We start from the raw sequence: 12,932 nt of genomic DNA, 5'->3' as shown, positions 1-12,932 counted from the left end.
AAAAAGTAGGGGGATTACAAATCCAGATAAAATGACACATTAACTCCAACCAAACTCTTGCAAAACAATATGATAGAATATATAATAACAAAACAAAATACAATGGATATGATAAATAATTTAATATGACAAATAAGCCAATAAATACATAACTGAATGAATAAGATGCCACTAAGACTTCATGGGATGTTTGGCATTAATATTTTAATGTGCTTCAAACACACTCTCAATAAATCCATGTAACAAGATGATTGAAACAAAAATTAAATTGGGACCCCATATGGACAAATGTTGTCTTGTTTATGTGAAATTTGTCTGCGAGTATAATCAAATAAAATGTATCTTTTGGAGAGGAAGCGTTAGTTTTAAAGTAAGCAACAATGGCTGAATGCTGCAACCTAAATTCTTTACAAAATGTATAGAATAAGTGTATTGATAATTCCAAAGCTTTCTTGCAAAATGTACAACAATAAAAATGATGCTCCTGCACGTAGCTCTCATGTGACTGTGTCTGGCTGTGCTGTGCATTTTCAAAAAATGTTTAACATTCTGGAGCATAGGTGCAACGGCAGTCCTCCAATTAAAGAATTTTGGAGCAATCTGCAGGTAAGGCTCACAAAAACAAAAGGTTGCTATGCAGAATGTAAATGTGGGAGAATGTGGGAACATTTGAAGGAAATCAACGAGGGACAATTGCTCTTACGTCTTGCCAGCTAGTATATTTTTTAAAGTTCCCTCAGCACAGTGGGAAATCAATGCATCTGGTATCTCACATTCCTGCACCTTGCTGCTTGTTAAATCTCTGAAGTGCGCACTCACACCAGAGACACTTGCAAGTGGGCTTTGTATTTGCCTTGTCAGAGGAGTGGAGGGACAACTTGAGGTTGGGTGTTTATAGTGTTGTAAAAGAGAAGTGCAGGGGAAATGTGGCTTTTTTGAAAATCTGTAATAGGGAGAGAACGAGAAAAGGAGAAATGCTAAAGTAGTGAAAAGAGGACATGGAAGGGAGGAGGGGAGAATAATAGCGAGACAGGCAAGCATGCACAACGTGAACTTTTAACTGCAGTGGTCCACAGAGCAGACAGACATGAATGTGCAAACAGGAAATGAAGCATAATTACACATGAATGAACACAAGAGTGTGAGGGTGAATATTGGTGGGTTGGGACTGGTTTGAACTTCTCACTGGTCAAAGGTTTCGTGAGAGAATAGATAGGTTTGTGATCAACATCTTCACACACACACACACACACACACACACACACACACACACACACACACACACAGACACTTACCTCTGCATCAACTCTACTTCTATGACCCTTAGGCAGCTCTGATGGCAATTGCCTATGTAAATTAGCCATCTCTAGGCTGAACATGTCTTAAATGCCATTACTCATGCAGATATTGTGAAATCAGCCATTAGCGGCAGAAACCTCATGAAAGGTTGTTAGGGTCTGGACTGGAATACTAATTATGAAAGAGCTCCACTGCTGAAGCAAGGGGCAGGGACTTCAGTAGCCAGTGGTGACCAACTAGCAATTATAATAAACATCTTGAATCCATTCTCTGCACTATGCTTGTGTGTGTGCTCTTTGTGAGCTTTCTCAGAGTGAGTATAAACACACACTTACACCCAGCTTGGGCATGTGAGTATTTTCAAGGCTGTCTCTGCAGAAAAAGAACATATTCTGGGACATGTTTTTGGTTTGAAGCACCAGGAAAGCAACAGAAAATAGAAAACATACATGATAGGCAGACAAAAGACCACTTTAAAAAGGGAGTCAGCGAGCTAACAGCTGTGCCATTTGACTCGCGAGTCTAAATGTTAGAAATCTAGGGCACACCGAGAGGCTGTGTTGTATGATTCTGCTATTACAATCGAGCAGGGAGACAGCACAATAGAGACAAAATCCTGGCGACTCAAAATGAATTATTAATTTGACACAAAACATTGGAATGCTTTATGAACGAAAATAATTGCAGGGGTTTTCTTCACACTTTGTTGTCAAACACGTGGGGTTCACTTTTTATTTAGTCGTTGTGGGAATATCCAATTGTCTGTTATTTGGTAAATTTTTTAAAGCTCTTCTATGGTTGTGGCAGACTGCACCAGTATTAAATCCATCATCAAGGAAGTACTAATATAATATACTCTCACATGTGTACTTCTGTAAAAGTATTAGCATCCAAATGTACTTAAATATTTAAATGAAAAGTACCCATTACCTAAGAGAGGAAACATTGATAGTTGCATGATATTATATGATTATAAAATTGCTACATTTAAACAATATAGGACTTTTAGAGAGCTTCATAAAATGAAAGGCCGCTTTTATTGCTGTTGGACTAGTAGGTTGGCTAATAATAGGTGGTCTGCTATGTCGTGTGTTGTTGCACTTGTTTGATGTTTGGCTGTTTTAGCAAAACTAGCTTAACTAGTTTTTGATCACTTTTAATGTCATCATATGATCCAAATGTTATATAGTGTCCATTAGCTACAGTCTAAAGTAACATTAGATAATGGCTGTTAATGTAAATAACACATTATAACAGGTTTTAAGCGAATTGATACATGTAATTAAAAATTCTAATGGTACTATATCTGCCCTAATGTAAAGCCTCTTTTTTTAATAAAATTAATTGGCCAGAACTATCTGTTGTATGCAGTTACAGAAATATTACCTGATAATTACTACATGTACATGATGGAGCTATATCAAATTTTTATATGTTGGTAGTTGAATCATAAAAATTCACAGTTCACAGTACTTCATCACTCAAGTAAAGAGTGCAATATTGTTTTTTAAACGCCTACCTTCGACTAGAATTTCATCATTTTTGTACGTTTCTAATAAAGAGAGTTCTTATGAGAACTATAGTCTTTCAACAATTAACATGTGCATTGACTACAACAGTTACACAGTGGCCCCCACCAACCCATGTCGCTGCCAACCCTCCTGACCTGGGAGTATAATAGGTCGGCTAGTTGCTGCAGCGTTGTCTGGCATGTGTGTATGTGTGTGTATATATGTGTGCGTACACATTTGGAGTGCTATGCTAAATATGTCCACTCATCTCTCGTGTCACCAGGAGCCCCGGGCTCACACCATGACGTTAATAGTTTGACAGGCCCCACTGCTCTTCTTGCTTTCCCTCCCTCCATCTGCTCCTCTTTTTCCTCCCTTATTCTGGCTCTTTCTTACTTTCTTTCTATCACTTTGCCTCCCCTAGTCTTTCACTTGTCTTTTTGTGCCTTTGGACAAACATGGGACATTGTGATGCAACCTGCTTCGTAAAAAAGTTTTTTCAAGAATCTTTGAGAAGGTATAATGCTGGGAAACTGTTCTTTTGTATTATTAGTTCATATACTGTGTATTTTACTGACTTTGCTTTGTCTTGTCATGTTAAAAAAAAAAAGGTAACAATTTTTTTTTACATAGCTTAGGTTTTTATTTAACTTACGTCAGTCACATCACCCTCATAACGACTACATTGCCAGCATTTACGCACATTTATTTTCTGTTTAAAGTGTTTTTTATAAAACCTAACCGGGAAATTATTTGCCCTAAACCTAGTACAATGGGTAACTTAAATTCACCAAAACTACAACCGTGAACTGTATGTATAATGACGTGTGTGCTATTTTAAGAATTCTCCGCTCTGTACTGTGAGCCGCAAAATGCTTATATGGGCCATTTTGACCAACACTTGTATATGTCGTTATGGATGGTATTGACAAATGGTCTATTCTGCTGTTCAGGTTGCACTGCAAAAAAAGAAAAGTTGGGTGAACTCAAAATTTCAAGGCAACAAACTTCGATAAAATTTTAAGTTGGACAATTAAACTAAATATTTTAGATATTTTAATATTAAATATTCAGATTCAATTCAGATTTTTGTCAACTCAACTGTAAGTTGTACTAACTTATAATGGCTACTCTTGTAGCTGTAACAAGCAGCGCCGTTAGCGTCAGTTAGCCGCTAGCTTACGCTAATGAATTTCACCGCTTTCCCGCATTTCACAACAAAGAAATAAGAGTTAGCAGAACTATTGTCCCTTGTTGTGAACCCCAACTTAAAGATAGAAGTAACAACAACTCACAAACTTGTTTTTGAGCAGACAACTGGCTTCCTTTGTTGTGCTAACTTACATGATAGCCCTAAATGTCAAAAATTTATATTTCCAAGTTTTACAAACTTAAATCACTGTTTTAGGCCAAAAAATACAAGTTGGCTTTTTTGCAGTGTGGAGATCGTGTTGGCCAATTTAGTGGTATATGTTTCACAGAGTTGTCATTATTGAAGGGAATTTCCTTTGATAGATCACTGATATTGAATACTGATGGTAGTGTGTTTAATCTGGAATGGAGGAGTGTAATAAATACAACAACTAAATACTGTTGTCATGCAAATACTGAGTGTTGGAAAAAATAAGTTTTCCATTTCAAGTTTTTACAATGATAAATTAATCCTTTAATACAGAGGGCACATGTAAGAAGCTTTGGTAAAATTAAGGCAGTTGTTAAATCTCAGTGATTAAAATTGCCAGGGATTCTGTTTTTTGCATTCATGATACTTCTGAGGCTAATATAAAAATTGGATTCTGATGCTATTATATCTGCTTTTTGGGTAAGGCTGTTGAAACAATCTAACGTGCATGGTCTGAATAATAGTGATGGTGATGGCAAGTCTTGGTCCTCTGACAAAGCAACCACTATTTTTATCTTACCAAAGGAGGTTTTATATCCTGTTCGGTTTTCTTACTAGTATGTCTATCTGTCAGCAGGAGTACAGAAAAGCTCTGGGGCCCATTTTCATGAAATTCAGTGAAAGGATGAAGAATTGGCCAGAGAAGAACCCCTTGAGGAGGACAAAAAGCATGGGGGTGAAACAGGACAGGGAATTATGGCCCAAAAATATTTTTATCATAGAAAATGATTTCTGTGAATAAGTTCCGAGGTAGCGAACACATAGCTCTCATGACTCTGATCTTCCAGTTAAGACGAGCTGACATGAAAGAACTATTATATGTTGCTCAATTGAATCCAATTCCCGATGACCTATTTCCTCTCATGGGTGGCCAACGTTGTCCGATTAGAAACCTCTTTTTTTATAATTTTTTTTTCTCTCATGGTCAATCTCTACTTCTTTTTCTACTGTTTACTGATGGATCAGCCAACAGCACTACTGCCATCCTCTGACCAAAGTACATTTATGCAGCTTTGTTTATTCGCTCTAAACCAGTTGATGGAAATGTCACTAATTCACATTTTCTTTAAAGCAACATTTCAAAATTTCACTTCAAAATTAAAATTGACTGTAATGGAAACATGTTTATACACATATTATAATGTCAAATCCTTATTATTTTCAAATATTTCAAATTAAACGGTGGATTTTTGCTCCAATGTAGTTAAACATGGCCAAAACTTGCCAAACAGCAGAACATTTGACAAATCTGAGGCAGATTAAAAACAATTTAAAAAATACATGTAATGTACTGTACAGAATTACTTTTAATATAATGGTATATGATAGTAGCCTGGGTATACCCAGACTGCCTTGCGCGCTCAATTTCATTTCGAACTGCCAAAGGGTCTGGAAACCAGGGAGGTTTCTTAGTCCTGTTTTAGGGATCCAATCACAGAACGGGGAGGGACGGCAAGACGATGACGCGTACTACCCGGCAGACGGAAGCTTGTAGTTTTTTTACGGATCCAACATGGCTGCAGCAGATGCGAAACTCTCTTTAGCTGTATGGTGTTTTAAATAGTTTAGAGCGAAAGTTGAAAGGCGAAAGGTCTCTCATCGGCGCCGCTGTCCCCTGGCTCGTAGCGAGATCACCGGCGTTACGGTAGCGGGGCTAATAGCGGTAACGTTACGCTACCGTTACGGTAGCGGGGCTATTAGCTATTAGCCCCGCTACCGTAATGAAATGAACGGCTGGTTCCCAGACTAGATCTCATTTGAGATTAGTCTGGTGTTAGCCAGGCTAATATTATAGTTCAATTGAGAAAAATCTCATTGTTTTTTCATGGAATCGAACTGCCAATAACCCCCTCACCATTAAGCCAGCTGCATGCTAATTGAGTACCAGACCAGCAGGCCACTTTGTGTTTCCAGTCAGTAAACCATTCCCCAGATCACCCTCAAGCAGCCCTGCCAGCAGGTTCAGCGAGTGTCCCCAAGAAAAAACCATGACTACAAAGTAGTTTCCTGTTGTGTGACAAAGAGCAAGTGATGTTTACAATTATTATGTTGCTTGGCTCTTTGTGGCTGATGTCTGATGTTCATGATTAGTTCACTGTGTAAGCGTGCAGTAATTATTACGTTTACCTACGAATGAAAGTATCTCAATACCCAGCTTGGAATTATCTCCAATTCAGAACTCGATTATATAATTTTTTTATCTCAGTAAAATTTTCTACCATATTAACGTATGGACCACATCTGCTGCTCCAAGTGTAGCTCCTTCAATTCAGCTCTAGCTGGATTGACACGAGGCTGGGGCTGTCATTCAACCCCAAATGGGGCCATATCTCAGCCGCTTATTTTTGTCCACATCTCTGCCAACAAAAAATATGCTGCTTTTGCACCAAGAAATGTGCTTGGCTCCTAGTCAGAAACCTCAGTGGTAGGTGATTTATGCTGTGGAGAAGTGTTTTTTTCCCCGAGAAACCCTGATTCCTCTGGATGAGTCGTGATCACACACTTGTAGACATACATCACATAACGGTCAGAGAAGAGAGGAGAGTGACAAGTCAAGAGAAAGTCTGTTCCTCTGGAAAGAGCAATGATCAAGAGGCCTTTAAACACACACACACACACACACAGGGTGGCAATGTGAGCCGTATGATGAGTTATAATGATGAGTGAGTGTGTGACTGATTGAGCCTTCATTCCAAGTTTGTCCATGGTGTGAATAATGGCCCTGGAAGTTGTCCAAGCTTCCTGTTTTTTTTTCCCACTTCGCCTCCTTTGTTCCACATTGTGTTTGCTCTGTTCCGTATTTGTTTTAGAGCTCTGTCTGCATATTTTTGTGTCTTTTCCTCCCCTCATCTGTTTTTGCTGCCTCCTTTTGTTTTTACCTGATTTCTGTCTTTCTTCTCACCTCCAATCTTCCCTCCACTTTTCCCTTTTCTGCCTTTCTATATTTCTTTCATTCTAACCCAAATCTCCTCCTCTGTTTTTCCACTGACTTTTCATCCTTTCACTTCTGAACTTTTTTTTTTTTGGAGCAGTCATTAGCTTTGATTCTGCTGAACGGTCGTTCCTCAACTGTCTTGAACACAATCGACCCTCTTTATTGATGTTTTCTTGCTAACCGTGTCTCCACTCTTTGTGTTGGTTGTCTTCACTTGATGCATTTCTCACATTTTCTTTTTCTTTTATCGTTTCATTTTAATATGACATCGATTGATCGTCGTGACATTTAATGGATTGGCTAGACGACCTGTTGTTATTGCTAAATTTCTCCTTTTTTGTCTTTAATAAACCACATACTTCATTTACTCAAGTACAGATTTATGGTAACTTGTACTTTCAAATGTATTAGACGGATTTGCTACAGGTTCCTTGTTTTTGCCAACCTCCTCCTCGTCTTCCTCCTCCTCCTCTTCCTTCTCCTCTTCCTCCTCCTCTTCCTCCTCCTCCTCCTCTTCCTGCTCCTCCTCTTCCTTCTCTCTCTACTCATCCTCCTCTTCATCCTCCTCCCCCTCCTCCTCTTCCTCCTCCTTCCTCTCCTTTTTCCTCCTCTTCCTACTTCTTCTCCTCTTCCTCCTCCTCCCCCTCCTCATCCTCCTCCCCCTTCTCCCTCTCCTCCTCTTCCTCTTTCTCCTTCTCGTCCTCCTTGTCCTCCTCCTCGTCTTTCTCCTCCTTGTCTTCCTCCCCCTCGTCTTCCTCCTCCTCCTCCCCCTCCTCCCCCTCCTCCTCCTCCTCCTTCTCCTCTTCCTCCTCTTCTTTCTCCTCCTCTTTCACTTCCTCCCCCTCCTACTCTTCCTCCTCCTTGTCTTCCTCTTCGTCCTCCTCCTCCTTATCTCCTTCCTCCTCCTCTTCCTTCCCCTCCTCCTTGTCTTCCTAATCCTCGTCTTCCTCCTCCTCCTTGTGTTCCTCCTCTTTCTGCTCCTCCTCCTTCTCCTCCTTGTCTTCCTCCTCCTCTTCCTCCTCCTCCCAGGTAATCTACCTTCCCATGCATGACAATAAACCACACTTTGCAGATCCAGTCCTATGGCAGATGATCAGCAGGCTTTGTGGGCAAATTGTCCTGATAGTGTTGCTACAGCTACTGTTAAACATTTTGATAATTCATAATAAATCAGCCATATGTGCTACAACTTTAGCTAACAGCTTTCAACAAAATGTAGTCCTAAGTGAGCAGAATGTTTTACTTGCTTGGAGCTGACAGGATTCATGAAGGATATCACTCTCCCAACATGCTACACTGCATCAGCAGACTGGCCGCAGTGCATCTAAATGGTTGACTGTAAACCGCAAACTGCTGCTGCAAATTTCTCTAAGAAGAAATTAGACATTTTTACAACAAGGTAGATGTAGTTTGGTAATTTCCATATTGTTATCTCATAAACATAGTTTTAGACAATATTTCATATCTATACATCTATTTTAATGTAGTCAATGAAGTAAAAGGCTGACTCCAGCTGCATTTTCTCCTGTTTTTAAAAAACAATGGTAACGTTAGTTTTGCTGATAATACTTGCATATGTTTACTCAAGTAATATTTGAAGTAAAAGATCTGAATGTCTACATTTATCACTCATAATATTGTAGCTACAAATTGCTAAAGCTGCCTCACAACATGTTCTAAAGGTGAAATTAAGAAACTGGATTTGGCATTTTTAATTTTTTTTTATTGCAAACAAGCAAATTTCCTAGAGGTGAATTTACACAAAACACAAGAAAAGATTGTAGTATCAATTTTAGTTCACACAGCACACACCATCCTTCACAATCTTCTGTTGATCTCCTATATGTACAGGTGTGTGTTCCAACACTGCATCATTCCACACAAGCATATCATTAGCATAAGAATAAAATATTCAGAGTTGGTTAAAGTCATACAATACACATCAATAGAAAAGTAGTATCTGTAGTTAAATGATTATTTTTGAAATTGGGGGCCAAGTGGAATCTCATACAAACCCCCATTGATCTGAAAATATTGATTGGAATTATTATAATTGACTTGCTTCACAAAAATCAACAGAAAAATTCAGTCACATGTTATAAATGTGTAATCGTGTCATTTCCACAATAGAATGATACGTCTCCACTTTGTTAGATAACAAATCATCATTATTTACAGGTCATCAATAGCTTTTTTTTTTAAATTAACACACACAACTAACTACTTTTTTTTTTTTTTTACAGAAGCACTGTATATTATGTTAATAAACACACATATCTATAACTTCATATTACAACCTTTACAAATGATGATTCTGTACTAACTTAATCTATGAAAGACTTTCTTTTGTAATCAGACTAGTAAAGGAGAATTTCAGGGGTTTGGTTTCTAACCCGTATCTCCATGATCACGCATGAACACAATCTCCTCCTCACAAATAAAAGGCAGCCTAACCAAACAGTGTTCATCACTCCACTTGTAGTCCTTCGAGTCGATGACACCGCATGGGTTAGACATTGGCAGCTGAGGCTGTATGTTATTCTTCCAGTTGCTCTCGTTCACCGTTCTGTCACTCCAAATCCAGAATCCGAAAAGACGACTCTGCCTCAGACCGATCCAGTACCGGCCATCAACCTGACCAACCTGACTGTATGTTAGCCATTCCTCCACAGCTTTCTGCTCTTCCTCATCATAGATCATCAGCAGGCCTGTGTGGTTAGCCTTGCAGTAGTTTAAGGCCTCTTCCCAATTCATACTTTCATTGATGACTCTGATTCTCATGAAACCTGACATGAAACCATACAGGGGGAAAAAAAAAATATTAAGATTAAGACATGTCGGATTATAAATCTGTCCATCCTGTTGGACATGTGGTGTGTACAGCTATTCTTCTCTTGGAGTTCTACAGCTGTCATTACTTTGTTTCTATTCAGTTTTCTAAAACATTTGTATTTTCACTTTGCACTCTTCTTCGCACTGTGTTTAAAATTAAGGCAGATTAATGAATATTTATCTATTTTATATTTTATTTTTTATAGTTTGCATTCACATGTTTTATGCGACTACAGATCTTCCATTTTCATTTTTTCATTTGTGAATTTAACAACTTAACATAAATATGGTTGTGCTTTATTTTTATATTGCTTACCTTTGGAGCAAAAGGAGAGTGCGGTATTAAGTCCACATAAGTATTTCGTCATTTTTCGTTGTGGTATATTAATAGTTGTGCAATATTCATCACCTTCTTCGGGTCTATCCGTCCATTCTCTAAATGAAGAGCAACTCCTGTCATGCCACTGCCAATCATCATGCATGAGTCCAATCCAAAAGCTTGTGTTCTGTCCCTTTGCAGTCACTTCGACTAACTGTGTTTTGTTACTGATGCTGACCAAGTTAGCATTCTGTTTTTTGCAGTACTGCAGAGCCTGACACCAGGTCTTGTTGATTTCAATCAGGTTGTAAAGATTATCTGTCGGGAAAAAATAAACAAACAAATAAATAAATAACACATCACAACACAAATAAGGCTAGAAAGTTGGTACTCTGGACTTTCTGTGGGTTGGTTTGTGCAGGATGAAATCTTTGCTTGAGTGTTTTAAAAGCACACCATGAGAAGAAATATTTTATTTATTTTATTTTTTTTAACTAACAGAGCTTCAGTATTTTAGCTAATTTCAATCCTAAATATTTCTATTGATGTAAAGTTCTATTAAAATTAGTTTTAGCAACTGATTGGATCTTAAATAGATTTAAAATATGAAATATATTAACACAAATATAGGCTAAATTCTCCAAAAACAATAAAAATACAAGATATAATGATGTTCAATTAAATACAAACATAAATTGAGCAACATTTTCTTTGTGAAACAGAAAAAAACTGAAATGTTAAACAAATATGCTGAAACTCACCCTTGTAGCACATGAAAAATTTATTTTCTGAACAATTAAAACCTGTCCGTATGTTGTTGTCAATAGCTTCACATATCGGATACCCAGGTTTTTCATTCACAGGTGACTCACTGACATTGACAGCGGTACCGTCTGACCAAGTGATGCTTCGATTCTTATGCAGACCAAGCCAGGTAGGTTTTGGCTCTCCATGAGTCTTATTTTTCAGAAATTCCACTATGAAATTGGCATCCTCTTCATCATAGAGAGTTACGAGTTTTTCATCGGTCTGGTTACATGCTTTCAGCGCTTCAGTATGTTTCACCCTTTTAATTTTATTAGGAATTCTGAAACGTCGAAGGCGGTTTGATGCAAATGCAAAGTGAGAAAATCCTGTCAAAAGGAACACAAAACAATGTTTTAGTTTTTACTTACTTAATATTTACAGTTCACAAAAAAGGTTTCTGGACCAAAAACTGGTTAAATTAAACCCATCCTCTCTAATACAAACATAATCAATGTGTCCGGAACTGTTTTATGTTAGATAGCTTGTTATGGCACTGATGACAAAGGTTTGAGAAAAAATGTAAGAAAAAGGGACTCTTACCTGAACACAGCAGGAACAACACCAGAATCATCTTCACCATAATGGTAATATCATATGGCAACAAGACTAAATAAAAAGCACAGACATTAACAAAGGTAGGAATCAAAGTCAGAGAGAAAAGATCATCCAAATGTTGTGGTTATAGTCAGCGCTTAACAAATGTATTACACTTCCAGTTTATGCCACAGCTGTCCTACATTAAGCATTAAGAATTACCGGTAACTCTTTACAATAACCATCATTTATAGATGGTAAATAGACCATTTAAAAATGGTAAACAGATAGTTTATTAATGTTTAATCATCATTTATAAACCGTATACAGGCCATTTAGAATGGTGAATAGAAAATGTAATAATGTTGAACTATAATTTATAAATGCCAAATAGATGACTTTACCATAAACAAACATAATTATTAGTTTATTAATAGCTTTACACTCATTATAACATTTTTAACACCATATTAAGTATGTAAATGATTTCAAAATGATTCTTATGCCTTTAAGAAATTGCTTGAAAACATTTAAAGATTAAATATGTATAGAATTTTGTAAATGGTTAATAATAATTGGTTTATAAACCATCTATAAACATCACTTAGATGGTTATTGTAAAGTGTTACCGAATTACCAAAATCATTTTTCATGTTACTGTATTGGTTAATACACCAGTAGTAGAAGCTCTTTAACAGAAATTATATTTTTTATTGCTAAAGTGTATTTATTATTGTCATCCATGAATTTTAAGATTTAGTGTTTTACAAAAAAAAGTGGAAAAAATATTAAAACACATAATTATTTCTTAATTAAGATGTCAAATTATAGTTATTTACTTGCATTCCTGAACAGAAAAATTACTATAAGCGGTTTAATGTTATGCTTGATTATTTTCTGACAAATAAATTACAATAACATTTTAGTTTTAAAACAAGCTTTTGAAAGATTTCTACAATATTTATGCTTTCTCATTTTCATGACAGGTGGTCTAATAAATCTGTTAAGCACTGTATATATCAATATATACCAATTTATTCATATTTTCATCTCTTACCTACTCAGGAGAAGTGCAGAGTGCTGTGAGTTTGCTGAATGTGTTTCCAGTGTTAAAAAGTCCCGAGTTTTATCCAGTGTCAGTGATGTAAGCTCGTCCAATCCACATGTGTACATAGTAAAAACAGGGAGTGTAAGAGATTAATGATTAACTGAAGGATGTCTAATGTGGCTGGATGACAGTTACATTGTAAATGTCCACTCTTATGAGAAGATGTGAGAAATTGTTCAAAATTC

The 12,932-nt window shown here is 37.1% G+C and overlaps 1 protein-coding gene across 1 annotated transcript in view; it reads right to left on the bottom strand.

The window, feature by feature from the left end:
- The window catches only part of LOC131961090 (uncharacterized), a 44,379-nt gene extending 31,650 nt beyond the window's left edge, over positions 1-12,729 (bottom strand). The window contains exons 1-5 of the mRNA XM_059326362.1: positions 12,697-12,729; positions 11,646-11,711; positions 11,060-11,431; positions 10,389-10,616; positions 9,771-9,933 (exon numbers count right to left, since the gene is read on the bottom strand). Coding sequence (XP_059182345.1) covers positions 9,771-9,933; positions 10,389-10,616; positions 11,060-11,431; positions 11,646-11,685 — 803 coding nt within the window. The 5' untranslated portion in view covers positions 11,686-11,711; positions 12,697-12,729. The remainder of the gene's footprint in view (positions 1-9,770; positions 9,934-10,388; positions 10,617-11,059; positions 11,432-11,645; positions 11,712-12,696) is intronic.
- Positions 12,730-12,932: the final 203 nt, after the last annotated feature.

This window comes from Centropristis striata, chromosome 22 (assembly GCF_030273125.1).
Source record: "Centropristis striata isolate RG_2023a ecotype Rhode Island chromosome 22, C.striata_1.0, whole genome shotgun sequence".
In the NCBI taxonomy this organism is placed as follows: Eukaryota; Metazoa; Chordata; class Actinopteri; order Perciformes; family Serranidae; genus Centropristis; species Centropristis striata.
The sequence above is the reverse complement of the archived record's forward strand: the minus strand, read 5'-3'. Positions and strand labels throughout refer to the sequence as shown.